The 27,968-nt window shown below is 60.2% G+C and overlaps 1 protein-coding gene across 1 annotated transcript in view; it reads left to right on the top strand.

Annotated features, from left to right (window-relative positions):
* GAK (cyclin G associated kinase) overlaps positions 1 to 27,968 on the top strand; it is a 48,350-nt gene that overhangs the window by 19,001 nt on the left and 1,381 nt on the right. Inside the window, 20 exon segments of the mRNA XM_043905913.1 lie at positions 658 to 793; positions 1,009 to 1,121; positions 2,596 to 2,653; positions 4,028 to 4,151; positions 11,040 to 11,089; positions 11,780 to 11,928; positions 12,232 to 12,354; positions 13,121 to 13,254; positions 15,980 to 16,174; positions 16,540 to 16,657; positions 16,977 to 17,056; positions 20,167 to 20,360; positions 20,786 to 20,929; positions 21,017 to 21,388; positions 21,557 to 21,730; positions 22,273 to 22,383; positions 23,413 to 23,529; positions 26,880 to 26,989; positions 26,991 to 27,105; positions 27,555 to 27,703. Of these exon segments, the coding sequence (XP_043761848.1) occupies positions 658 to 793; positions 1,009 to 1,121; positions 2,596 to 2,653; positions 4,028 to 4,151; positions 11,040 to 11,089; positions 11,780 to 11,928; positions 12,232 to 12,354; positions 13,121 to 13,254; positions 15,980 to 16,174; positions 16,540 to 16,657; positions 16,977 to 17,056; positions 20,167 to 20,360; positions 20,786 to 20,929; positions 21,017 to 21,388; positions 21,557 to 21,730; positions 22,273 to 22,383; positions 23,413 to 23,529; positions 26,880 to 26,989; positions 26,991 to 27,105; positions 27,555 to 27,703 (2,766 nt within the window).

Genomic DNA, 27,968 nt, shown 5'->3' with positions numbered 1-27,968 from the left:
CTGTGTACGCTGAACGTGGGGCCTGACTGAGTGGGTGTCTGCTGACGCCTTGGTTCAGCATTAGGGCTTGGAGCTCAGGGAGCCCTGCTCCTGCCCATCCGAGGTGCCCCGTGGCCTCCCTGGTGCCCTGAGAGCAGGGCACCTCCCTGAACCCCCACCTCGGCTCCCATCCTGGTCCAGTAGGCCCGTGACCCACGGTCCCAGTGCTTGGGGAGCCTTGTGCTGGTGAGTGGAGACTGGTGGACACGTGTGAGCTGGTTGACTCCAAGTGGATGCCTTCAGCCCATCCCAGCCCAAGGACCACATGCATGAGCTGGAAGGCGGGGCTTGGCCTGGTCTGGGCCCCGCATGAGCCTCAGTCCCCTCAACGTGCTGGACAGTCTTGGTTTCCTGTCCTCCTGTGGCAGGTGCTGTGGTGGAGGCAGGGAAAGGGTGCGGGGCTGGCAGCCCCCGACTTGTCCCTGGCGCTTAGCATGGCCCCTTGGCGGGTAGAGCCTACCCTGGGGTAGGAGCTTGGTGTTTGGAAAGGACTTTCTCATCAGAGAACGGAGGGTTGGGCTTTATTGGCCACCCTGACCTGGCTGGTGTCTGCGCCCGGCGAGTGTAGACCGTGGCCAGCGGGCGGGGCAGAGCCGGCAGGCCTTCCTGTCTTTGCAGGCCCTGGGCTGCATCCTGTACCTGCTCTGCTTCGGGCAGCACCCGTTTGAGGACGGGGCGAAGCTTCGTATCGTCAATGGGAAGTACGCGATCCCCGCCGACGACACGCGCTACTCCGTGTTCCATGGCCTCATCCGTAAGTCCCAGCGCAGCCCACCCCACCCTGAGCACGTGTCCTGAGTGGCAGCTTCTGCTGATCTTGTTCTTCACATTGTCCTTCCCCGCTTGCTTTTAAAAGCAGTAGTATAAGCAAGACACGGGCCTCCAGGGCCCACCGCCCTGCAGAGTGAGGGGTGCTGCCCGCCCGGGGCACCAGCCCTGCTGCCCTCAGGAGTTCTGCCTCTGCCGTAGGTGCCATGCTCAAGGTCAACCCGGAGGAGCGGTTGTCCGTCACCGAGCTGGTCAACCAGCTCCAGGAGATCGCAGCCGCCCGCAACGTGAATCCCAAGTCACCCATCACCGAGGTGGGCTTCCACGTGCTGCTTGCGATGATGCTGTGTCATTTTAGAGCCAGGTGGTCAGGTGGTCTGGCTTCACTTGGCTCTTGCAGAGGGAGCAGCCCCCGGGGTCGCCTGAGGGGCAGTGTGCTGCCCTGTGGGTTCCTGGAGCCGGGAGACAGAGCCCGGGGTGGGGCTCAGAGGTTCAGAGTGGGTGAGGTTCAGAGAGGCCAGTGGCGAGGAGGAGAAGGCCGCTGAGGCAGGTCGGCCTGGGCTGCCCTGTGGTCTTTTTAGAGAACCTGGGCCTCCGGGTGGGCCAAGTCTCGGGTGGCGTTTGGGCCCAAGATCCAGGGGCAGCCAGCCCATGTGTGCCCCTGAGGATGGCTCCACAGGAAAGGCAGAAGTGCCTGAGGAAGGACACAGGCTGCTTCCGCTGGGGCTCGTGAGCACGTGCTGCTCTAAGTGCTTCTAGAACCTGGGACAGACATCAGCCCAGCCCTACACCCCGCTGTAGGGTTTTTCTGGCCGGGGCCTCAAGGGAGAGAAGTCAGCTGGTCCTCGGGGCAGAGTGGGCACACTGGCCCGCCCCGATGCACTCTTGAGACCAGGAAAGCACCGGGTAGGAGACTGGGCTGGAGTTGGGAGAGCCGGAGGCTCTGTACGCTGTGGCCTGGGGCCTCCGAACATGTTCCCCGCGTCCTGGGCTTGTAGCCTCAGAGCACGTTCCCTGCAGCTTCCGAGCTGGTGTGGAGCCTGCAGTCCCACCAAGAGGTGCTCCGTGTTTTCGGGAAGCTGATGAAACAACAAAACAAAGTTTTTGATTTCTGAGTGAATGACACAGTTGAGCTAAGACACATGTGTCTGACATTTCGCGGGTGTTATTTTTAAGACTCTTTGGAGCAGTCCATTTATCATTGACCACTTCCGGTGCATCACGTACCATAGAGGCCATAATAGAGTGTTTCTTGAGTTTAATGTGTCATGTTAACCTGAAGGTAAGAATGCTCAGAAACTCTGGAAGAGACTTCAAAGAACTTTTGCGTAGCTTGTAGAGAGTGGACGCGGAGCTGCAGTTGCTCCAGCTGGGAGAGCGCGAGGGAGTGGGTTCGTCTGGGCCCGTCGCGGGGAGCCTCAGGTCTCCAGGGCGGTTGTGTCACAACGGCAGCTGACGCGGCCTCCGGCTCAGCCCCCGGGACACATGCTGTGCTCCGTGGCCGCGCTTCCTGGCGGTCATCCCGCCTGAGCCTCCACGGGTCCCGCACTGTGTCCTGTCGACGACAGGGCCTGCGGCCTTGGTGGGTGGGGTGGGTTCACGGCTGCTGCCTGTGTTGTGAATGGAGCTGTGTGCCTGGGTGGCCCCACGGATCAGCCCTGGGGTCCAGGACTCGTCGGGACCCTGGGGGGTCCTTTGTGGTTCTGTAACGAGCCAGGTGGAGGAGGGTGGACTTGGTGGGCGACGTGTCCCGATTGCCTGGCCTGACGCGAGTTTGCACCTTTCCAGCTCCTGGAGCAGAATGGAGGCTATGGGCATGCGGCCCCTCCCGGCTCCACGGGCAGTGGTGAGTATCCCTGGGACCCCAGTTCACGATTCCTGAGCCGCCCCTAGACTCAGCAGGGCTGTTCCTTGGTGAGGCTCAGGACCAGCGAGGGGGCCAGAGGCCGGGCACCTGCCTTCTGCCCTGCCCGCCATCGGGGCAGCCTGGGTCCTCTGAGCCCCAGCCTTGCCCAAGGGGCTCTGGGGGGACTGCCTGTAGGCTGCCTCAGCCTTGGGCCCCCGGGGGACTGGGTGGCCGCAAGGGTCTCCAGCGAGTGTGGCCCCTGCCCGGTCAGATGCGGGGGCTCCTTGAGGCCAGCCCACGGTGACCCCGGGGGTGGCCCCGGAGGAGGTGCGTGAGGGAGCAGAGCTGCTGTGTGGGGACCACAGGGGCCACGTCTGCTCACTGTGAGGAGGGCTTGGGTGGGGAGGTGGGTCTGGCGGGGGGCAGGGGGCCGGTGGACTTTGTTCACAGCTCGGCCGTGTTGGCTGAGAGGGTTGCTCTTGATCTGCTAGTTAGCCTGGGGGTTCTGGGGGCCGGTGCAGCCAGCCCTCAGTGTGGCTGCCCCGGAAGGTTCCAGACACGCCTCTGCCCTGTGTCTCCAGGGCCATCCCTACCTCACTGTCAGGGTCATGCTGCAACTTGTCGCCTCCAGGGCTGATGCTGGCAGCTGGCCGGCCCGTGTCCTGGCTCCTTGTCCACCAGAGTGGCTCTGGCTCAGCTGCCTCTTTGGGGCACAGTGTGGGGGGCCACTTCGAGGTGCCTGGACAGACACGCCACGTGCGTACAGGGTGCCTGGCAGAGGGCTGGCGTAGGTGTCACACACGCATTGCCCCTGGATCCAGAGGCCACCAGCCGCCCCTCACGGGTGTGTGTGGAGCCTCCTTTCCGTCCTCACCTGGACTTGTACACTCACGACCGCGGTGTAGTCATGCCCTGGACCCTGGTCTCGGGGCCTTTGTGGGCCGCTGCTCCGGCCTCGTCAGGGCGGCCGCTGGGGGCCTGTTGCCCTGCAGACCAGCAGAGCGGGGGGCCGCCGTGGCCTTCCTGTGCCGCACGCGGCCCTGCTCCTGCCCCCTCCTCTCCCCTCTCCTCCTCACGCATCTGCAGCCTGCGTCTGTGGGCGTGTTCGTACCTTGCGTACCAGCCTGGTCACCCCCGCTGGGCTCCAACATGTGTCTGTCAGAGGCAGGGTCCCTGCTGGTGTCTAGCAGGCGCTGGGAGTGAGTTGGGTGAATGTCTGGGACATGGGAAGAGCCTCATGCGCCCAAAGGCGCATTTCTACCCAGTTCATTCTCGTGCCGGGGCATGGAACACAGGTGGAGGATGCCGGCCCAGGCTGAGGGACGTGCCTGCTGTGGCGCCCGGGCTTCTGGACACGTCTATCTCTGCCTGCAGGTCTGGTGGTCGCTGAGTACGAGCAGCCTTATGGCGGGTTCCTGGACATTCTGCGTGGGGGCACCGAGCGCCTCTTCACCAACATCAAGGACACCTCCTCCAAGGTCATCCAGTCCGTTGCTAAGTGAGTTAAGGATGCACGGGCACATGGGTTCTCTGCTGTGTGATTTTTAAAGCCTTGGGTGCGGACCTGCATCCAGACGTGCAGAACCCGCACTTAGGGCTGAGTGAGCGTGCGTGCTCAGCATCAGCCTGGCCCCCCCACGCGAGCTCAGGCGTCAGCACATTCCTGCCCTCACGCTGGAGGGCATGTGCTGGAGACCATACACACTGGGTCTGGGCCGTGTCTCTCCTGAGGGTGGCCCTGTCCGCGGAGACGGCAGCCACGCACACAGCCTGCTTGTGCTGTCCTGCGAGAGGTCTTGGCTTTGACGGGGGAGCGCCAGGAGTCAGGTTCTGTCTGACATGTGCTTGCCTCGCTGGGGCAGGGGCGGCCTGTGTGTCTGTGCCGTGAGCCGCTGGGTGATGCAGCCCCCACACAGTCATGCAAGCCTCACTTGTCTTCTCTGTGCCGTGGTTGTTATTGTACGTCCACGGCTGCCCTGTGTTGGGGACACAGGCAGGGGCTCACGTGCTCGTGCATGAGGGTGAGTTGGCGTGTGCGTGCACGCATGTGTGTTGTGTAGGTGGACTTGGTGGCGCCCCAGTGCTTTGCCTCTGACGTGATCGTGTGGGATGAGAGGAGCTTGGTGTCCACCCAGCGCGGGCTTTGGCCGGGCAGGGTGCCTGCTCGCCCCTGCGCGGTGAGGCCCTTTGTGCTGCCCGGGCTGCACCTCATTGCCAGCAGGAAGGTCAGAGGCACATCTGTTGGTCTGGTACCTGGCTGCCCAGAGTCCTGTCCACAAGAGGCGGCGTGGCCGTCGCGGGCCGGAGGGCCCTGCTGTGGGCGGGCAGAGGGCCCTGCTCGGGGCCTCCCCGTCAGCTGTCTGTGCTGCTGCGTCCCGGGGGCGGAGGGTGACCTCGCGTGTGGTGGCTGCCCCCAGCCTGCAGCTCCCCCTGCACTTCCGCTGATGAGGTGCCCACGGCCGCACTCACATCCTCCTGTCTTCCTCCCAGTGGGGTTCGTCGTGGGGTCTTGGGTGGACCCGGCGGGAACAGCAGGCTGACGGCAGTCAGCAGACTTGAGAGAAGCTGCCCGGCCTTGCTGGGAACCGAGTCCCCACGAGGCTGAGGTGCACGCCTGTGGGGCCAGCCTTGCTGGAAGCCCCTCTGAGCACCAGGGCCAGGTGGGTAACTGCTTCCGGCCCAGGATGCCCCAGTGCTTGTGAAGCTGGTTTAAGGTACGGGCCTGAGCGCACTTGTCTAGGGGCTCCATGCTGAGGCCTGGCACAATGATGGCCCTGGACGGTGACCTGTTACTGCACTCCCCACAGCAGGGCCAGGACGGGGTGGATGGGACCTCAGACCCTCCCTGAAAGCAAGGAGGCCGCTCCCCACACAGGGCAAGACCAGATGTGGGGACCCAGCTCTGGACGCTGGCTGGGGGAGGGGCATCCCTGCGGCCACCGGCTCGCAAGTGTGCGGGGAGCACACCCTGGGCCTCGACCCCCAGGTGGGCAGATGGTCTGCAGGGAACGGCCTTCGCCCTGTGGGTCAGACAAGCGCAGCAGCCACGATGCTTGAGCTTGCCAGGGGCTTTCTCCAGGTCTGGCACAGGGTCCAGTCAGGGCCTGGTGACAGGGCCCCTCCAGGGCCACTCCACTCTGGGTCTGCAGGCGGGACCCTTTCTCGGGGTGTGTGAACCCGCCCTGTGGCCTCTGGCTCGCAGTCCTGATCCTGAGCTCCTGCCCGTCTATGGTCTCTTGTTGGTTTTAGGCCCAGGCCCCATATGTGCACATGTCTGTGTTCTCTTGTCGGTTTCTCACTGGCTTTAGGCGCAGGCCCCACAGGTCAACACGTCCCAGGCCCCACACGCCAGGTTCTCAAGGCCAGCTCCGCCAGGCGCCCTCAGTTCCCAGTGTGGTGTGTCTGACCTGCCCACCCCCGTGCTGGTGCCCTGGTCCCTCACAGGGGCAACGGGGCGCGTGGCTGGGCTGTGCCAGCCGCCCCAGCACTCAGCGTCCTGTGTGCAGCCTCGTGGCCTTGGCCTGGGACGCAGACCTCCGGCCGCGTGTCCATGTGCACTGCTGCTCTGGCCTTTGCTCTGTTTCCTGATGGTGTTTGTTTCTCCCGCTGACTCTGTGTCGTTCGCTATAGACTGTGAACGTAGCGAACGTGGCCGGCACTCTCCACGCCTGCTGCCGGCGTCGCTCGGGCACAGGTTTGTCCACACTCCCTCTGCGCCCTCCGTCTTCTGCCGTGGAGGCCTATCCTGCCTGGCTTGTCAGTAGAGCGGGCCTGCCCTGGCCTTCCTGTGGTCGGGACTCTGTGCTTTCACTGCCATGGGCTTGGGTTCTGTCCTTGATCAGGGAACCCCACGGTGCAGCCAGGGGGAAAAAGAAAGACACATTGTAAATGTTTCAGTATACTGGAGATGTAGCTTTGATGGCTCTGTGGTTTCAGGTTTGGCTTTCTGATGCACCTGGACCTTCCTCTGGGGACTTTGCTCTAGCCCTGCTCAGCCCCCGCACAGGAGGTGGGCACCCCCTCTGCCCACCCGAGGGCGTCAGCTGCCCTCACTCAGCTCTGCTTGATGTGCGGTTGGGAGTAAACCTGTCACGTTGCTGTGTGGTCTCTGAGGGTGTGGTGTGTTCCCCACCTCATGGTTTGTTTCAGGACAGCCAGTCTTCAGGGGCTGCCTCTCCTGGTGGCCACACGGTGCAGGCAGGGGTCGGGGGTGGGCGGTAGCGAGAGTGACCGACCCTCCCAGGCTGGACCTGCAGAGGGAGCCCCCCGCCCTCCGCCAGTGAGGAAGACCGAAGCAGTAGACTGCAGTGGGGAAGTCGGCTGTCTTTAAGTTTGGGGGAATTCACATTTTAGAGGTCATGTTGCTCCTCAGTTCATCTACAAATTCTTTGCTTTAAAAATGAAAATCCTGATGTTGCCACAGATTCTGATCCCAAAATTCACATGTAAGTTACCCAAAATTGCCAGCAGTGTTTTTAAAAATAAGAACAGAGACAAACCTTATTTTATGTCAATTTTTTTCAAGCATCTGTTGTTAGATGTGTTTAGACTCATCCATGACACGTACTTAGGGAGGGGTGGTATGAAACATGAGCTGTGAGTCTGAAGAAAATAACAGATTAACGAGTGTATATTGCTGAGATCATGGGTATGTGTCAAAAAAGAAAAAAATTGGATCTCGTATAATAACAGCAAGATATAGTAGATCTGATCTGTTAACAGATCTGATCATGAAAAGCCATTTCTTAGGAAAAGCTGATAATATGAAGAGATGTTTTTTTTAACACCAGAGTAAGAAAGATTTCTTAAATGTGACCAAAAGCATATAAGCCTTGGAGAAGTGGTTAATAAATTTAAATGACTTAAAAATTCTCTGTTCCTTGAAAAAGCACATTTCTTTAATAAGAGAACGTGGCAGTGGATTGGGAGTAAATACGTTCAAACTGTGTGAATCATGACTAGTATCCGTAGGATTATAATAAGTTTCCCGCGAGGCTCAGTTGGTAAAGAACCCACCTGCAATTGTGGGAGACCTGGGTTCGATCCCTGGGTTGGGAAGATCCCTTGGAGAAGGGAAATGGCTACCCACTCCAGTATTCTTGCCTGGAGAATCCCACGGACAGAGGAGCCTGGCGGGCTGCAGTCCATGGTCACAGAGTCGGTCATGACTGAGGGACTTAGCGCATGGAGGTTCATGGCTTCCCAGGTGGCACTAGAGGTAAAGAACCCGCCTGCCAATGCAGGAGACAAAAGAGACGGGGCTTTGGTTCCTGGGTCAGGAAGATCCCCTGGAGGAGCACATGGTAACTCACTCTAGTATTCTTGCCTGGAGAATTCCCTGGACAGGGGAGCCTGGCTGGCTATATCATCCATGGGGTCGCAGAGAGGTGGACGTGACTTGGTGACTAAGCAGCAAAATGAAGTGTGAATAAACACAGAAGAGGCTCAGCTCCGTGCTGCTCGTAGACCGCGTCGCTGGGTTGTGTTTTGACCCCCTCTGACAGTCTGTCACCGGTGCATGCACTGTGTGCACGTTGGCACACAGGCCAGCCTCACTTGCCTGCATTTCTCACACAGGCAGGTCTGTGCCAGCCCCACGTCCGCGAGTCTGTAGGCACCTTTTCCCAACAGCATCTGTTCACTTTGTGTCTCCACGTCCCATTTGGTAGTTCTTGGAACACTTCAGATGTTTCGTCATTATTGTATGTGTTGTTGTATCTGTGATCAGTGAGTGGCCTTCCATGTTGCTATGAGACCCGCTGAAGGGCTTGGACGACAGCGGTTTTCAGCAATGAAATATTTTTAATTGAAGGGATGGCACTGTCTTTTGGGCATAACAGACCCCAGAATAATGTGAACGTAACTAATACGCGCTAAAGTCTGCATGGCTCACTTTGCTGGGTCCCAGCTCACTGCGGGGGACTGGAGCCGAGCCTGTCGTGTCTCCACAGCGCCTGGGGTTGGATTAGTAGGGATGAAGCACAAGCTGGAATCAAGATTGCCAGAAGAAATATCAATAATTTGAGATACGCAGGTGACACCACCCTTATGGCGTAAAGCAGAGAGGAGATAAAGAGCCTGTTGATGAGAGTAAAAGAGGAAAGTGAAGACGCTGGCTTCAAACAGCACATTAAAAAGCAGAGACGTTACTTTGCTAACGAAGGTCCATCTAATCAAAGCTGTGATTTTTCCAGTAGTCATGTATGGATGTGAGAGCTGGACCATAAAGAAGACTGAGTGCCAAAGAATTGATGGTTTTGAACTGTGGTGTTGGAGAAGACTCTTGAGAGTCCCTTGGACAGCAAGGAGATCAAACCAGTCAATTCTAAAGGAAATCGACCTTCAATATTCATTGGAAGGACTGATGCTGAAGCTCCAATACTTTGGCCACTTGATGCGAAGAGCTGACTCCTTGGAAAAGACCCTGATGTTGGGAAAGAGTGAAGGCAGGAGGAGAAGGGGATGACAGAAGATGAGATGGTTGGATGGCATCACCAATGCAATGGACATGAGTTTGAGCAAGCTTCAGGAGCTGGTGATGGACAGGGAGGCCTGGAGTGCTGCAGTCCATGGGGTCGCAAAGAGTCGGACACGACTGAGCGACTGAACAACAGCCGTCTGTTTTCTAGTCCTTGTTGCTTTCTTGTTCTTAGTTTGTTTTTCATTCTTTTTCTGTTTTTTTGTGGTTTTAATTGAACCTTTTCTGTGACCCCATTTTCTCTCCTTGCTCACCTCACCACTTAAACACCCTTTCTTTGCTATTTTCAGTGGTTGCCCTGGTGTGTGCAGTTCCAGCTGACCCAGGTCTGCTTTCAGACAGCATGCTATTCCTGACTTCACAGAAACCCTACAACTACCTTCCTATCCCCACGTCACTGCTGTTCACATCTCCTCAGTTCCCGAGGACAGGGTCTCGGGGTACAGAGCCCGGCTGCTGGTTTTTCTCCCCGCACTGCAGACACCTGGCTTCACTCCTGGCCTGCGCGGTCTCTGGGGTGAAGCCACAGGCGTAATTCTCACCGCAGGCCCCTATAGGTGGTGTCCCCTGCCCCGAGCTTCTTTCAGGATTTTGTTTTTATCTTTGATTTTTCTGGAAGTTGAAACTGACATGCCCTAGGGTAGTTTTTCTGGCATTTGTCCTGCTGGGTGTTCTCTGGGCTTCCTGGTTCTGTGGTTTGGTGTCTGACGCTGATTTAGGGAAATTCTTAGTTAAAATGTATGGCGTGCCTTCTGTTCTTCCCTCTCTTCTCCTTTTGGGGTCCCCGTTATGTCACAAGCTCACTCCACAGACCTTGGATGTTCTGTGCTGTCCTCCAGCCTGTTCTCTTGGCTTTTGGGGATTCTGTCAAGATCTAGCTCAGAGGTTCCTCCTCAGCCACGTCCAGTCTACTCAGCATCAAAGGCAGCCTTCTTTTCTGCTCAGGGCCTCCACCTCGCGTTTCCTTCTGGCTCTCCCTTAGAATGTCCACCTCTGTGCTCACTGTCTGACCTGCACACTGCCTGCTTTATCCGTCAGCGCCCTCAACACACCAGCCCCGGCCGTTCCTAGTTTTTACGGCTGCTGGGTCTTCCTTACTGCATGGGCTTTACTCTCTTGCGCCGGGGAGGGCTGCCCTCCCGCTGCGGTGCGCAGGCTTCTCCTCACGGGGGCTTCTCCTCGTGGGGGCTTCTGCTGTTCTGAGCACGGGCTGCAGGTTGTGTGGACCCAACAGTCACAGCCCCCGGTTTCCAGGGCAGAGGCTCAGCAGTTGTGGCACTTGTGATGCACGGTCTCAGTTGCTCCGCGTCATGTGGGATCTTCTCAGATCAGGAATTGAATCCTTGTCCCCTGCATTGGCAGGCATGTTCTTTACCACTGAGCCACCAGAGAAGCCCCCACCCCAGCTGTTTTAAGTCCCCAGTCTGATAACTCCAGCGTCCCTGCCATGTCTGGTTCTGATGCTTGTTCTGTCTCTTTAGACTGTTTCTTGCCACTCGGCGCCTTGTAATTGTTTAGCCAGACATGATGTACTGAGTCAGAAGCTCTGTCTTCATTTTTGTTGTCATCTCTCTCCCAAACCCTCTCTCAGTGCCCACTTTTAGTACTGAGAGGATAAAAGTCCTTCCTGTCGGGTCCTGCCTCCCCCTCGCAGTTTATAATTTCTCCTTCACCTCGTAGGTAGATGTCACTCCACACGTGCACACGCACGTGTCTATTTTGTAGGCAGATGGCACTCCATACGTGCACATATACACGTGTGTGCAATCACCCAGGCACATGCGTGCACGCTGACAGGCTGCAGCCTGAACCCTGCAACCTCTCAAGGACTTGCTTCAGTTTCGGCTCTCACGAGTTAATGGTAGAAATTTCCTGTAATAACCAAGTTCCCTTTGTTCTTAATTCCAGCTATGCGAAGGGAGATCTGGATATTTCTTATATCACGTCGAGAATCGCAGGTACGTTTGCCAGCTTTAGTCGTGAGGACGTCTTCTGGTTCTTTCCTGCCTGGTGACGTGTGCCAGGTGCCGGCCTCGGGTGTCCATCCCTGCGTCCAGTGTGTCCCCAGGCCCTGCAGCCGGTAGTCTTGTGTCAACCCAGGACCCCGGTCAACCCCCCCCACCTCTGGTCTGGAACGTTCTGGAATGCTGAGGTCTTCAGAGAAGTGATGTGAGGCCATACATATTAAGTCCAGACGCTTGGAGACCCTGTGGTGCTTTTGGCTGTGTAGAGGCTGAGTCTCAGGAGGGTCTCGGGGGCACTGTCCAGGGATCCCTGGGGAACTGATGAGCAGCAAGGCAGGGCCTAGGGGCCTCTGATCTCCCCTTCTCAGGACCACCGTACTGATGGGCCAGCAGCCATGAGCAGTGGGGCCTCACACGGCTGACCGTCTGGCCCACAGCTGGAGAGGCTGCAGAGGCCTCCGATCCCCCCTTCTCAGGACTGCCGTACTGATGGGCCAGCAGCTGTGAGCAGCGGGGCCTCACACGGCTGACCGTCTGGCCCACGGCTGGAGAGGCTGCAGGGGCCTCTGATCCCCTCTCTCAGGACTGCCACACTGATGGGCCAGCAGCCGCAAGCAGCGGGGCCTCACACGGCTGACCGTCCGGCCCATGGTTGGAGAGGCTGCAGGGGCTCCTGTCTTTCAGTCATGTCGTTCCCGGCGGAGGGTGTGGAGTCGGCCATCAAGAACAACATTGAGGATGTGCGGCTGTTCCTGGACTCGAAGCACCCAGGCCGCTACGCCGTCTACAACCTGTCCCCGCGGACCTACCGGCCCTCCAAGTTCCACAACCGGGTGAGCAGCGGACTCATGCCGATGCTTAGGGTCCACCCTGGACACCGCCTGGGTGGCGGGGGGCGGTTTCTCGAGGATCTGAGTCACTGAGCCCACAGGGCCTGCAGAGGGGACACAGGCCCACGCAGTGTCCTCTGCTGTCACTCAGCTCGTGGAAACAGCGCGGACGCAACAGCCTCTGCAGCTTTGGCCGTGTCCGCCGGAGCCTGGCTCCCGAGTCCTCTGCACGCCCGGGGCGGGGGGTGTCGGGTTGTGTGGGGAGGCCCATGTCTGCACCCCGCTGGTGAGCCACCCTCCCTGCAGGTCTCCGACTGCGGCTGGGTGGCCCGGCGGGCCCCGAGCCTCCGCAGCCTGTACAGCCTCTGCAGGAACATGCACGGCTGGCTCCGCCGGGACCCTGGCAACGTCTGCGTGGTGCACTGCATGGTGAGCAGGCCAGGCTCCCCGGGCACGCGGGGCAGAGGGGGCCTCCAGGCTCCCGGGTGGTGGCACTGGGGGCCACAGGAGTGACCGTCTGAGCGGGCTCTTCCGGGGCTCCTCGCTGAGCCACGCACCGCTCCTGGCAGTGGCTCTGCTCCGGCCTGCGGCCGTGGCCCAGACCTGGTGCCCCAGGGTGTGTCCAGTCATCCCAGGGCAGCAGACCTTGGAGGGAATAGAGGCTGTCGGGGAGGGTGGGGGGTGCAGGCCCTGCACCTGCTGTGTCCACACCTGGGTCCCCTGGCAGCAGGGCTTCTGGCAGAAGACTGTCCTCATGGGGGTCTTCCTGCCTCTTTGGTGGAAGACGGTGGGTCCCCTCGTGCAGCACCTGTGTGCAGAGGCCGGTCTGCCTCCTGGGACCCTGTGTCTGACCCTCTTCTGGGGCTGAGGGTTTGTGGACATCCTGTCCAGCGGAGTACCTGCTGGAACCTGCCCTTGGAGGTCAGCACTGCCATCCTGGTGTTGGTGACGTCAGGCAGGAGTGACGATGGGGGTTCATGAGAGTGCCCGTGGGTGGCCGGGCACAGAGGTCGGGTGGGGACTGTGAGGGTGAGCAGTGTGTGGTCTGCCGCCTCAGGCCTTCTGCTGTGGAGCCCTGCGTCCATGCCTCAGGTGGGGTTTCCTTAGCCCCCCAAGGAGCCCCGACCCCAGGCAGAGGCCCTGACTGTTCCCGGGAAGTGAGCACCGCCCGCACACGCCCCGTGCTCTGTCCTAGGATGGGAGGGCGGCGTCGGCCGTGGCCGTGTGCTCCTTCTTGTGCTTCTGCCGGCTCTTCAGCACCGCAGAGGCTGCTGTGTACATGTTCAGCATGAAGCGCTGCCCGCCGGGCATCTGGCCATCCCACAAGAGGTACGGTGTATGCCGTAGGGTGTGGGTGCAGCATCGGGGGGCGCAGTTGGGTGACTTCACTTCCTGCCCCACCGGGGCCCTTGAGCAGTGCCTCTGTCCTTCCCAGTGCCGTGGCCTCTTGCTTGGTGGGTGGAGGGCATGTGGCCTGGTGGCTCCATTTCGCAGGTGGAGCGGCATCTGGGGGCTCTCTGGCCGCACATGAGGGCAGCACCCACTCTGTGCTGTGTCCCCCGCATCAGGGTCTGAGACACGTGGGTTTCCAGGTTGTCTTTGCTGACTGCTTACATGAGATGGTTTCCTGGGGCTGCAGCTGGCCCCTGCCCACCCGCCCCCTTTCTGGGGCCACTGCTTGCGCCCAGACCAGCTTGCTTCGCTTCCATCCACCTCACAGCAAGAGGCCGCCTGGTGCTCTGCCTGAGGAGTCATTAGGCCCCTGGAGTCCCTGGGGAGGCTTCCCTCTTCTGTGGGGAGGGCCTTGGAGCATGGAGAGCTGGGGCCCTGACCCTGGGGGGAGACTGGGGAGCGTCCAGGCTGGTGAGGTGCCACTGTGGGTATCGCTCTCATTCGGGGTGGCCGCGTGGCCTGGATGGTGGGCTGGGGAGCTTGCCCTCTCCTGGTTTTTGGCCCAGCCTGTTTGCTCACTGTTGGGGGCAGCACCTTGTCCCTCAACCCTGAGAGGGCTGGCCTCACCCTCGTGTCTTCTGTGTGGCTCCAGGTGGTGGGGGCTGGGGGTCCCATCCACTGTGCAGAAGGTGTAGGAGAGCAAGGGCTGGGCTGCCAGGCAGGTGTCTGACCCTTTCGGCACGTCAGCCTCCTGTAATGCAGGCACAGCCAGGGCTCCGGAGCTGTGCCTGCAGCAAGGGCCCCGCTCAGGGCTGTGGTCAGAGCCAGCAGAGCATTGCTGGTGTGTGCCTGGCCCCAGGCCCCCACTAGACTCCAGGCTGCTGCCCTGGAGACGCGCAAGTGTGGAGTGTCTGCCCCCTCCCGCCCCCAGCAACCAAAGAGCAGCTCCAGCTCTGAGCACACCTGCTCCACGCCTTGGAGAAGCTGCTCGGAGCCTTCGGCTGGCCACCAGCCCCAGGAGGGACGGGGCCCACAGGAGACACAGGCGGGGGTCTGCACCCCAAGGACGGGTTGGCGAGGGAGGCTGCCACTCAAGAGGGCATGAGGTCACCCCGGGGACAGTCAGATGAGGTGGCCTTCACACGAGACTTGGAACCGTGCCGGAAAGTGTGGGGTTACTGGGCCATGTTTGAGACTTTGACGAAGTAAGTGGGGGCTGGAGGCCGTGCGTGAGCAGGGAGGGAGCCTGTCAGAAGCTCTATGCCTTGGAGGGGCGTAAATGCCATGGGGCCATGTCAGACGATCCGACAGACGCACCCCCGGGAGAGACGGAGTCCGGAGGAGGTCCTGAGGATTCCCCCAAGTTAACGGAAGAGCTTGAGCCTCAGATACCCGGAGGGCACAGCAGGGTTCAGGACAAACCAGAAGGTGCGCCTGGGCCACCGGGAGCCACCACGGGCGCTCTCCCTGCGGCCAGTGTGGGTGCCAAGAGTGAGCTGAGGGCACGAGGGGAGGCCTGGGACGTGCTCGGGTGACCCAGGAGCTTGTGACAGGAAGCTAGGGCTGGGGAGCGGGTGGTTGTTGGGAGCCGCTTCGTGGCACCTGTGGGCCTGCGCCTGGCCCTCATAGAGGTGGGAGGGGGTGTGCGGGCCATGCCCAGAGGCCGGAACTCCTGGCCGTGTCGCCTGCCTGCTCTCACTGCCCAGGCTGCCTGCTTCTCTCAGCCTCACCTCTGAGACAGTCCACTCCTTGGGTCTTAAGTCTGCTTCCCAGCTCACTCAGGCTGTGGACGTGGCTCACGGGTCCTGGCTTCTTGCTGTTGGTGAAAGGTGCCCAGGTCTCCTGGCACACGGCGGTCCTACCACAGCTGTCGGGAGTGGTGAGAGTGCTCTGGTAACGTGGAATCTGACAGTTGTGGGTTCAAATTCAGTCGTGGCCCCTGGGAGGCAGGGCCAGAGATGGCGGCGCCACAGAGAGGGGGCGGTGCCTCAGGGAGGGGGCGGTACCACAGAGAGGGCCGTGCCACGCAGAAGGGGTGGAGCTGCGCAGAGGGGGCGGAGCCTCAGGGGCGGGCGGTGCCACAGCGGGGGCGGAGCCATGGAGCCGTTGAAACACAAAAGGAGCTGCAGGAGCAGATTGCAGATCCAGAGCAGGACGCGGATGGTCTCGGTGGCCAGTGGAGCAAGTCGGCGGGTCAGATCAGAGCCACAGCATGTCCCACGACAGAAACGCGCCTCGGAGCTCTCGGAAAGGCCCAGTCTGGGCCCTTAAATTGCAGCAGGTTGAGAACAATAGAAGTCATGTGAAACGCGTTCCCAGGCCATTGAGTTAATCCAGAAACCAGGACAGCAGATGTTTCCAAGGGAAAAGACCTACTTCTGAGTAGCCATGAGTCAGAGAGGAAGTCTCAAGGGAAATGTAAAGACATTTTGAACTGAGTGAAAATCACATCTGATTCACTAGATGATACTAGGACATTGCTTTGAGGGGAATTTCACGTGAAATGCTTACATGTGATTGAAATAAGGTTGATGTCCTGATGGGCTCCAGAGACAAGGAACATGCATGTGAGGTAGCGAGTGGGCTGCACGTGGAGCACGTGGATGATCGCCGTGGGCTGAGTATGGAGCACACGTGAACCAGCTTGCCTCCTGCCCTCCAGGTACATCGAGTACATGTGCGACATGGTGGCCGAGGAGCCCGTCACGCCCCACAGCAAGCCCATCCTGGTGAAGGCCGTGGTCATGACGCCTGTGCCACTCTTCAGCAAGCAGAGGAGTGGCTGTAGGCCCTTCTGCGAGGTCTACGTGGGGGACGAGCGTGTGACCACCACGTCCCAGGAATACGACAAGATGAGGTGGGCTTGGGCACAGGCCCTTCTGTCTTCGCAGCCTCATGTTCCAGGAGCTGTGGGAGGCGCCAGTGCCCTGGGCATGTGGCCGGGTGGTGGACCTCGGGGCGGCGGGGCTGGGAGAGGTGGGCCTGGGTGGGGTGGGCTGGAGGCAGGGCTGGCGGGGCCCTTGGGGTTTCTCCAGGTCTTTGTGCTGAGTGGCTCCTTGGAAGTCATTTCCTAGAGCATTCTCCTGCCCAACCCCTGACATAATTTGGTGGAAAAATCACCAGGCAGGAGGAAACATGGATGCCATTTGCGGGATGGTCTTGATTAGCATGTGCATCTCTCACTTAGGTAAAGGAACTGTTTCTCTTGGTTCTGTTCTCCAGAGACTTTAAAATTGAGGATGGCAAAGCAGTCATTCCCCTGGGCATAACCGTCCAGGGGGATGTGCTCATCATCATCTATCATGCGCGGTCCACGCTGGGAGGAAGGCTACAGGCCAAGGTAAGGGGGGTGCCAGCGGCCCTGGGCTCACGGGCGAGCTTGGCCCTTGGTGTGGTGAGAGCCCCAGCCCCGCCTGTGTGGCGGAGCCAGTCGGCAGCCTGAACCTGCCCTCAATGGGGCCACGAGGGCCTGCAGGGCTGTGGCCTGGGGCTCCCCCGTGGGCCCAAGGTGCTGCTTGTCAGCAGAGGCGTCACCCTGACGTCTGTGTGTCCTGCCACCTGGAGCCCTGCCTGGGGCTCTCATTCCCTGGGACCCGTGAGAATCCTGGCGGAGCCCCCACCCAACCTGAGGACGGCTGCTCCTGTGCTTCCTCCCGCAGATGGCGTCCATGAAGATGTTCCAGATCCAGTTTCACACAGGGTTCGTGCCTCGGAACGCAGCTACTGTGAGGTTTGCCAAGTATGTTGGTGCTGCACCGTGGAGGGATGAGAGGGATTGGGGCACAGACACCTTTGCTCCGGGTGGGGTACAGACGAACGCCACACGGTGGAGACTGGCAGGGGCCCCAGAGGGCTCCTGCAGGAAGTGCCACTGGCTCGGGGAGGCCCCCAGCATCAGTGGTGTGGGCTGGAGGTGCCTCTCGTGTTTCCACGTGTTGTTGCTCCTTTAAGAGCCTCAAGGCACATTCTTGTCTGTTAATGTGTTTTCACATTGATTCCTCGCATTCTGTGTTATGTGACAATGAGACAGATGAGGAATGTCACATCTTTAGGTCTCAGGTTTTTTCTCCTTCAGGAAGGGTGGCTCAGGGCTTCCATAGGCCTTGCTTCCTGAGACGTGTCTCTTCAGAAGCCAGATGATGAAGAAGACTGAGCAGAAGACCTGCGTCTGAGCTGGGGGTGGTGTTTACTGGCTGGCTCGTGTGTGCAGGGAAACACAGGGCTTTCACTGCAGGACTGGGGTGGGTAAGCAGGAGGCAGGTGTGACTTGGGGGCTGTGGAGCGTCACAGCCAGAACTGAGAGTTCAGCTGCACGTGTGGTAGCGGAGTAGACACGGGAACATGGTGGAGGTGGGGAGTCTAGCACTGGGGAAGGTCGGGCGGCCTTTGGAGCCTGAGGAGAAGAGGATGCGGTGGAAACAGTGCTGGAAAGACCATTGGCCAGAAATTCTCACACTGATGTGGAAGACATCAAACCGTAGAATCGAAACTGGAAAAACTGGAAACAGGGACTTTTCTAATGGTCCGGCGGCTAAGACTCAAAGCTCCTAATGGAGAGGGCCTGTGTTCGATCCCTGGTCAGGGAACTAAAGCCCGTGTGCTGCAACTGAAGTTCCAGTACAGCCAAATAAAAAACAAACTGGAAACAGCAAGCAGCTCTTAGAAGGAAGGGATGTGGTTAAATTGCCGAAAACTGAAGATGACCTTTCCAGTGCCCCCAGGGTGGCCTTCAAAGTAAGGAGACCGGCAGCTGATGTGAAGCCACGAGGTGGAGCCGACTCGCGGGCACTTACGGGAGGAGAGCATCACCAACTTGTAATTCCAAGTCTGGGGGAATCGTCCTTCAAAAGTCACAGCCAGTCAGAGCTGTTTTCAGGCAACGGAATGTTTGCGGCACGTGTGTAATGCGTGGACCTGCGGGGCTGTGTCCAGGACATGTAAGGAAGTGTGGGTTGAAAAGAGAAAGCCCCCATTAAAGGTGAACAGGAGGCTTCTGGTGCTTCAGAAGAATGGTGTCCACACAGCCTGTGAGCTCCTGGGTGGACCGCCGCATCCCTTGTTGCCCGGGAAGCAGTTTAGGGCTGTGAAGGCGCCAAGGAATGTGCCGGGAGCCACGCAGAGTTAGAGTCTTCTCATGATGAGAACTCCTCACGCTGAGAACCACTGAGATCTCCGTCTCAGCGACTTTCACGCGCACAGTGAGGCACTGTTAGCACTGCTCCCAGAGCCTTAGTCATAGTGGCTCCAGATTGGGAAGAAGCCCCAGTGCTGTTGGTGGTCGGATGGTGAGTGAGATGCGGTGTCATGTCTGTGACCCCTTGTATCTGCTCGGGCCTCCCGTGGGGTCCCCATGGCCCGAGAAGTGGCCACTCTTGGGGGTGTGGTCCTGCTTGCGTCTGGAGAGAGACTGGTTTACTCTGCGTGGACAGTGGAGCTGTGCTTCATTGCAGGTTAGGCCTCTGGAAGTGGACTCATTGGTTAATGAGGAAAAAGACAAGTGGGTGCCTGACGGGCTGTTGAAAGAGAACACTTTTCAGAAGGACTCAGATTCCTTGGGGGGCCTCCTGTGACGGGGGTGGGGAGCAGGTGTGAGTGGGCAGGGCAGTCTGGGATGAAAACCAGTGCATTTGTTCCCTGCCCAGTGGGTGGGGCCTGGGCCCTCTAAGACCGTGGTCCTTGGGGGCGCTGGGGGCTGCACCTCTGGTCACAGACCTCATTGTGTCCTCACTGGCTGCGGAGACCCTGGCCTGGGGGCCACTTCTGGGCTGGACCGGGCGGGGAGGCGGGGTGGGTGGCCACCAGCATGGTGCCGGCAGTGGGCCCCGGGGCCCTCCCACCCTGGAGCTGAGCTTTAGCAGCCTCATGCCCTCTGTGGGCTGGTCCCCACCTCGTGGACGGGCCCCTCCCCGGCCCTTCACTGCGGTCGCTGTCAGGCTCCCTCTGTGGGCCCCGCGCCTTCTCCTCCCAACGGCTGACTGTCCCTGCGTCGTCTTCTGGGTGTGCCCTGCCGGGACCCGAAGCAGAGCCCTGTGGCTGGGCGGCTGCTCTGCCTGCACCCACGTGGGCCTGGCCTCGCCCCACACAGGCCCCCGGTGACCCCATCGTGCAGAGGGGGCCGTGGCCGTGAGGAATGGCAAGGACTGACCAGTGGTCGTCACACTGGGGTCACGTGTGCTTACTCACCCTGCGTTGTTGAGGCGCGATGCCTCAGGCCTTCTGGGACCCGTCATTCCTGTTAGTCCCTCCTCTTGTCGCCTTACTGTGTTTACATGTACACGCAGTAAGTAGCACAGAGGCCAGCAGAGGATCAGCCGTGGGCCCCTGCCGCCTGGCTGAAGAACAGGTGGGGATCAGTGCCATCCTCTGGTGACCTCTGGGAGGAGCAGCGGACGGGAATTCCCTACAGGTGGGGGGCTGCTCAGTGAGCTGGCCGCTGCGGCCAGGCTGCTCCCACCCTGCAGGCGTAGGTCATTGCCTCTGTAGCAGCTCCCAGAGGTCTTGGTTTGTGGGCATCTGTTCACAAGGGTTTTGCCAGGATGGATGGCATTGTTTTTGTTTGAACCTGCATTTTATGGTCTGAGGACGTGATCTGATTTGAACCCCAGGACCTGAGGGGTGACGGGAGCTGGGCTCCTGCTCTGAGAGTGTGGTCGGGTCTTGCTGCTCTCAGACCCCACAGGCGCCTCTGATCCTTTGCTCGGTGGGGGCTTGCACGTCCAGAGCTTGAGGCGTGGGCAGGCTGCCCGCCGAGAACACAGCCCTGCCCCACGCTTGCATCCTAGTGGACGTTGGAGTGACCCCTGAAGTGCCTGTGGTCCTTCCTAACCTGCATCTGGTTTCCAACTGCAGGTATGACCTGGATGCTTGCGACATCCAGGAGAAGTACCCTGACCTGTTCCAAGTGAACCTGGAGGTGGAGGTGGAGCCCAGAGACAGGCCGGGCCGTGAGGCTCCACCCTGGGAGGGTGCGGGCATGCGAGGGCTGAATCCCAAGATCCTCTTCTCCAGCCGGGAGGAGCAGCAGGACGTCCTGTCCAAGTTTGGTGAGATCCTGCATTGCGGGCACACCTATGGGGCCCCCTGCAGAGGTCATCCTGGTGACCCCCTGTCCGCGGGGTCAAGGTACTTTCTTCCAGAGCGCTTCTGAGCGAGTGCCGGAAGCCCGCTGGTGGTGACCCTGCGGCTCCCTTGGTCACGGCACAAGTTGCCTGTGTTCTTGGCTGGCTTTTTCTCAATTTTTCATGTGAGGTATAGCTAAGTATTCCTGAAAAGCACGTGCACCTCTTGTGTGCATGCCTGTGTGTGCATGGATATACATGTGTGCACACGTATGACCTGGGGCAGCCTCGGGCAGCAATTATGGGCCCAAGTTGGTTGTCCTGTGGGTTCTGGTCGTGCAAGCTCTTCCCAGCCCTGGGCCTGGTCCCGGAGCCCTGAGTGGGGGGCCTGACACCCCCTCTTCCTGCAGGGAAGCCAGAGCTCCCCAGGCAGCCTGGGTCCACCGCACAGTATGATGCCGAGGCCGGGCCCACGGACGCCGAGCCCCCGGAGGCGGACTCGCCTCACAGCAGCGTGGACGCCGACCACTTCCTACACACGCTGGACTGGCGGGGTGGGTCGGCGGGCCTGGCTGCCCCTCGGGGCTCCCCTCAGCGCCCCCTCGTGCTGAGCCATAGCCGTCCTGCCGTCTTCTTTGCAGAGGACCGGGACTCCACGACGGGCCCGGAGGGTCCCCTGGCCGAGGAGGGTCCCTCTGCTGTGGCTGAGGATGGCCGTGTGAGCGAGCCGTCCGACGAGGAAGCCCCAACGCCCTCTGCGGAGAGTGGGGACACAGGCGACGAGGATGCGCCCGGCCCCGCCGCACCGCAGGAGGACAGCGTGGACCTCCTGGGGCTGCACGTGGAGGCGGGGCCCGCGCCCGCCCCCCATGCCCCTGGCGGCCCCCCCAGCAATGCAGACCTGCTCAGCTGCCTGCTCGGGGCCCCAGATCCTGCTCCAGAGGGAGCTGCGGGTGGCCTGCTCTTTAGCAGCCCAGCCCCTACCCCTTGCACACAGACCGCCGCCCCGGATGGTAGGTTCTGCTGCTGGGAGTGGTCTGCCGTTCAGCACCTTGCACCACCGTGGCGGGCGCTGGTCAGCGCTGCCTCCCACTAGGGGCCCAGGTGCCCGGGGAGGGTTGTCCCGGGTTGAGTGCCTGGCAGTGCCCGTGCTCACGCACGCCCGCTCGGTGTCACCGCAGCTGACCCATTCGGCCTGCTCCTGCTGCCACCCGACGCGGATGCCCCCCCCAGCTCGCAGCCCGACCTTTTCGGTGAATTCCTCAACTCAGACGCCTCGGCTGCCCAGCCCGCGCCCTTCCCCTCCACCCACAGTGCTCCACCCCCAGCCTGCGGCACTGACTTCCTGCATCTAGGTGAGGGCGGCCTCCGCCCCTGGGGGCGGACGGGCGGGCACAGCCAGGGGTCCTGCCTTCCCCAGGACGGGGGTGCAGCCAGTGTCTGTGCCATGCACCCTGCTGGGCTCAGGGGGGCATGAGGCAGGTTTGGGGGCGTAGGTGTGTGGCTGGCTGCAGCAGGAGGAGGACCCTGGAGAAACTCAGGTGAGGAACCTCTTAGATACTGGTCTCAGCACCACCCTCAGCATGTCCACTTGCTGACTCCGCACACCGCATTCTCAGCCCGAGGGAGCCAGTCGGAGGGCAGCCCAGAGGATGTGAGCACAGCCTGCGGGAGCTTGGGTGCCGGGAGCTCCTGGGGGCCCCCTGCCCGGCTGCCCTGTCTCCATCTCCTGAGGGCAGCTGTTGGGGTGCCAGTTCCCTCCCACCCGCCCAAGCAGGAGATGGGGGCGCCCTGCAGACGGCGCCCGCGGCCAGCCTGTCCCCAGGGCCTGAGAACCCATGTGAGGCTGTGTGTCCGCCCTGCCGAGGACACTCAGAGAGTGCTGCTGTTCTCCCAGGGGACCTGCCCTCCGAGCCCAGCAAGATGACTGCCTCTGCCAGCCACCCTGACCTGCTGGGAGCCTGGGACACCTGGGCCGAGGCGCCAGCCCCCACGCTGGCTGCAGACGGTTAGTGGGGACTGTGCCCACCCCAAGAGGGGGGTCAGGAGCAGGGCCCCAGCCCCTCCCTGCCACACCTGCGGCTGGTTCTGAAGTTAGTTTTTACCCCAGCTGTTCCTTGATGCCTCCTGCAGGGCCCCAGCGAGGCTGCAGGCTGTCCTGGTCTGCCCTCCTGGGGCTGGGAGGGCGTCTGGCCTCTCGTCACCTGTGTCCTCTAGGAGACCCCGTACTGAGTTGCTCTGGAGGCAGCGATGTGTGTGAGGCCCGTGACACATGCCCTGTCAGTTCTGTTCGTCGGCAGGCTGTGACTTCACAGATGTGTATGTGCACGCTAAGTCGCTTCAGTCATGTCTGTCTGTGACCCCGTGGACTGCAGCCCCCAAGGCTCTTCTGTCCATGGGGTTCACCAGGCAAGAACCCTGGAGTGGTTCCCGCGCCCCCCAGGGGGTTGTCCCGGCCCAGGGTCAGCCCGGGTCTGCCTGGCTCCTGCCCTGGGAGGTGTGCTCGTCATCACTGCGCCGCCGGGCGCCCCTCACAGACGGGCCTCCGGCGGTCTGACGGGCTGCCAGTCCTTCCAGTTTGCTTTTCTTCATTGTGAGTGAGGTGGTTTATTGTTTTGTATGGGTCTGGTTATTTATATTTCATTTGAGAACTGTTCCACGTTCTTTAGTTTTATGCGTCAGAGAGGCACCTTTTTCTGATTGGTTGATGAGAGCTCTTTCTGAGCTGCTGTCGCTTGTAATGACCTCACAGTGACTCCTCAGTGACCCAGGAGTTGGGGCAGGACAGGACTGAGAGTTAACGGAGAGTGTGGGAACGCGCACTCACACTTTGGGTTCCGAGGGGCGGTGGGGCAGGCCCAGATGGTCTGTACGGGCTGTTGGGTGAGCACCCCCACAGAGCCTCAGGGGCAGCCCCGCTGTGTGTGTGGCCTTGTCCCACGTGAGGTGACTGCCAAGTGAGGCCTTCAGCATGTGAGCTGCGGCAGAGGCTGTGCCACTCCAGTGCGTGGGTGCTGATGCCCCTGCCCTTCTCCAGGCCCCTTCTTCTCTCCTGGAGACCAGCCGGCCCCTCCTGGCCTTTCGGCCAGCCAGACCAAGTCTCAGAGCCAGGACCCATTTGCAGACCTCGGTGACCTCAGTTCCGGCCTCCAAGGTAACCTGATGGCCACCTGAGGCACATGGGAACACTAGGCCTCTCTGGGGGGTCTGCACCCCCCTGAGGTATGTGGGGAGCACCAGGTCTCCCTGGGGGGGGGGGGCTCTGCGTCCCCCTGAGGTCAGCCTCGCCCGGTCCCCCAGGGCCCAGCAATACCAGGAGAGGCCCCTCTGCCTCCTTTCAGGAGCTTGTTGCCAAGACAACGCCGGGAGTTGCCAGAGCAGGCACAGGGACTAGCCCTTCTGCCGGCTCCATGGGGTGTGGGGGCCAGCTGGGGGCTGCCTCAGCCCAGGATGGTGGAACCTGCCTGCCCTGCTCAGGGGGTGGGACTGGGGTGCAGAATTCACCACCGGTCACTGTCCTTTTTGAGAATACGTCTAAGAACGTTGATTCTTTGGAGGCCGTGTGCCTGTCTCATCCCTTGGCAATTGGGAGGCATGTGGAATTTTAGGTGAAAATAACATCCCCAGGCGCTTTCCAGAGTTTCACAAGGTTTCATTGTCTCCCTGAATGCATTCCTGGAACTGTGGGTGTGTCATGGGCTTTCTGCCTCTATCCTGGGCTCTTTGAGGCAGGGCCATCCCGAGCCTCTCCGGCGCTGCCTGTGGTGGAAAGGACTTCTCAGGATCCGGGGTGCCCATTCTCAGGGTAGAGCCCCGCCTTCAGCCTGGCACTGTGACCGCAGACGTCCATCACACCCCACTCAGAAAACAGAGTCCTGCTTGAAGCTCATGGAGCTGAAAGGAGAAACAGACCTACATTCTGGCTGGAGAGCCCGGCACCCCTGTGTCAGCGCAGATGGAGCCGTCAGACAGAAGGCCAGTGAAGCTGTGGGGCTTCCACAGGACACTGCCCAGCAGCCGGACACAGGTCCTCAGGCAGCCAAGCAGCCGCAGGAAAGGCCATGTGCTGGGCCATAAACGGCCCTCAGCACCTTAGAACTGAAACCAGCAGAGCATATGGTTCCTTGACAAAACCGAAGGAGAAATCGATGATGGTGAGATAACTGAGAAATCAAGCTCTTCGAAATTGAATGACACACTTCTGAATAACACAGGTTATGTGGGAAGTCTCAAGGGAAATAAAACTCTTGTCAAACGGAATGAAAGCACAACATAGCTAAACGTGAGGTGTGCAGCTAAAGCAATGCGGGGAGGGGGATGTTAACATTGAGTGTGCAGTTTGGAAGAGGAGACGGCTTACTGGTATTATGAGTTCTCAGCTAAAGGTGTTTGTAAAGAAAAGCAAAGTAAACTTAGAGCAAATAGAAGGAAGGAAATGATAAAAAGCCCAAATCTGTGAAAAAGAAAACTAGAGAAAATGGGTTGATCAAAAAGGTAGTTCTCTGAGAAGATTAGTAAAGCTGACAAATCTCTCCTAAGTTGGATTAAAAAGAGAGGTTAGCATGAGTTCTCCACAGAGCCTGGAGGTGCCAAAGGAAAGCAGACTCACAGCCTCAGCCCCACCCCTAGGCCTGCTGTGAAGGGGCCATGCCGGGGAGGCAGGTTGTTGGAGAGGGTCTGTAACCGTGACGAAAGTGAGCTCAGTTAGAAACCGTCCATGGAGATCTCTAGGCCCAGCTGGATTCACTGGAGAATTTTACGAAATGTTTAAAGAACTCACACCAGTTCTACATGATCTTTCTAGGAAGTAGGAAGAGGAGGGAATATTTTGCAGTTCATTTTATGAGGCTGATGCCAAAACCAGACAGAGACAATGCAGAAGAAAACCAGAGACCCCAGGGAAGCATCGCTCACAGAGACCAGCGCGAGAGCTCGCCACAGCCAGGCAGGGCTTGTCCCAGAAGGCACGGCCAGCTCAACATCCTCAAACCCACAGGCACGATCCACGTTAACTGGCTCTGGAGGGGAACTGTGTGATCATACCGTAGTGCAGAAAAGGTGTCCCTGGAGTCCAACCCACTGTGGGGAGCACTCTTGACAGACCAGTGGCTCGTAGTCTGTAGACTTGAGCTGGCGCGGCCTCAGAGTCCTGCTGCCTGCCTCACGCTGGGTTTCGGAAGACCGCACGCTCTCCGGGGCTGACCCCGGCAGTGCACGCAGGTAGGAGAGGGGCAGGAGGGACAGGCAGTGTGGCCATGTGCAGACAGCGTGCTGTTTCCCTGGGAAAGCGTTTCAGGCCCCAGGGTGCATTGACGAGGGTCCCAGGATGCAGGAGGTCGGGGAAGGCCTCAGTGAGCAGGGAGACTAGCTTGCCTCCCAGAGACCAGTGAGGGGAAGGCTCTCCAGCAGTGGTCAAGGGGTCAGCTCAGTCCCCACCAGAATTCAGATGGACTCACTGTAGAATTTATTGGAGAGTTAGGGCCAGTGGTCGGTTCAGCCCACCAGGCCCTGGCGGACTCTAGCTGCTGGAATTAGCCCTGTGTGGTGTGGTCAGGACAGACACACAGGTCCCGGGGCAGGATGGAGGAGCTGGAAGACTGGTGCGAAGCCATTCGTAGAGTCGCTGGGCAAGGAAAGTGGCCTTGCCATGAACTTCACACCTGAAACAGCAAGTAAGGGACCACTGCTCAGCAGCGGCCATAGATTTCTAAAGCCTTTAGAGGAAAACAGAAAGGCGTGTCACCTGGACCATGATCCATCAGAGAAAAATGGGTAAATTGGACTTAATCAGCAGTTTCTGCTGTGCTGAAGGCAGTCAGCAGGATGAGAAGCTGGAGTGGGGAAAACAGCTCTGAACCACACGTGTGACAGCTCCTGCACGTGTGGGAGCAGCAACAGCGAAAACAAAGGCAGACCCGTCCGACTTGGAGATGAGTGAGCTGCAGAGAGGACGGTAGCCACACCTCGTGTCAGGGGCAGCGCCAGGTGCAGAGCTGGCGGGCGTCCTTCTCGGGGGGACCCCAGAGGCACGTGCGGGCTTCTCAGGGGTCCGGCCCCAGCGCACACGGCCGCCACTGGCAGTGGCCTCAGATGGAACCTGCCGGAGTCCACGGTGCGTCCACCCGCCGGCCTGCAGCTGGGCGTGTCCTGAGGGAGAAGAGCCCATCGCAAAGGCTGCCTGTCCTGCGATTCCACTTCTCGAATGTTCTTGAGATGATGGTCAGAGGATGGAAAACAGGGCCGTCTTGACCCCGCTGCTTGCTGCTTGTACACGCATGAAGTGGCCAAGGACCATACACGTGACACATGATACCCACGTATGCTGGTCAGGGGCTGGGGGCTCGGCACTGGTTTTGAGCTTCCTGGACTGGTCCTGTGTGTGAGCGCGTGGGGAGGGGAGCCCGTCGCGGCCACTGACCTGGGGCACGGTTCCTGAGGCCTGAGCGCCTGCAGGGCAGCCTGTCCGGGCTGTCGCTGACGCTCCTGGGGGAACTGTCTCCCCAGGCTCGCCTGCCACATCTACTCCTGGGGGCTTTGGTCCCAAAGCAGCGCCCCCTCCCAAGGCCAGCGGCTCCTGGCAGACGAGTCGGCCCCCAGCCCAGGGCACCCCGTGGCCCCCCCCACGCCAAGCCGCCCCCCAAAGCCAGTGTACAGCCAAGGCCTAACTACACCTCCAGCTTTAGTGTGATCGGCAGCCGGGAGGAGCGGGGAGTCCGCGCCCCTAGCTTCGGTGAGTTCCCCTGCCGCCCCGTGAAGGGGGCACAGCGAAGCCACATCTTGTCTTGTCCGGCTCATTTCAGTCCTGGGGAAGGGTGTTTAAAGAGACTCCACTGGCGGGAGCACCTTGGGATGGAAGTTCATGGTTTCAGATGAGTGTCTGGGTGACCTCCGCCCCTGGCAGGCACTTCAGGCGGCCGGGCCACCCTGTCCAGGAACCTTCTCTGTCTCGCTGGCCAGGCAGCGGTGGCCGAGCCAGACCCGACTGCAACACTCGCCTCAGGGGGGTGGTCCCGACGCCTGCCACAACGCCACCCGCAGTGGTGAACCCGCAGCTCAGGCAGCTCCGTCAGCTGTTGCCCATCTCAGCCGTGCCTCTGTCCGAGGAGTCCTTGAGCCCCTGCACAGCGCGAAGGGGCGGGCAGGCTGTCTGGGTGCCCCTGACCCTCTGCTCACCTGCAGGTCCAAAGCCGAGGGTGTCAGAGAACGATTTTGAAGACCTGTTGTCCAACCAGGGCTTCTCCTCGCGGGCTGACAGGAAGGGGCCGCGGACCATCGCTGAGATGAGGAGGCAGGACCAGGCCCGGGACTCAGATCCGCTGAAGCTGAAGGTACTAGGGGAGGGATGCAACCAGCTGGCTGCTGGCTCAGACGTGAGGACCTTCGTGCAGCACATTGCGGGGAGGGGGCTTCCGTCCACATTCACTGCTCTTCTGAAAGCTCTGGGGTGAAAGATCAGCTGTCCCCACGTGGCTGGGACAAGAGGCTTCGTGCTCGTTAAGCTTCTCACATCTCTGAGACCAGCCAGGTGTGACCCTGGTCAGGGTCTGACCCGCAGAGACTGCAGGGTGACAGACGTCTGTGTGCTTACGCACT

This window comes from Cervus elaphus, chromosome 6, assembly GCF_910594005.1.
Source record: "Cervus elaphus chromosome 6, mCerEla1.1, whole genome shotgun sequence".
In the NCBI taxonomy this organism is placed as follows: Eukaryota; Metazoa; Chordata; class Mammalia; order Artiodactyla; family Cervidae; genus Cervus; species Cervus elaphus.
This window is presented reverse-complemented; position numbering and strand designations above follow the sequence as displayed.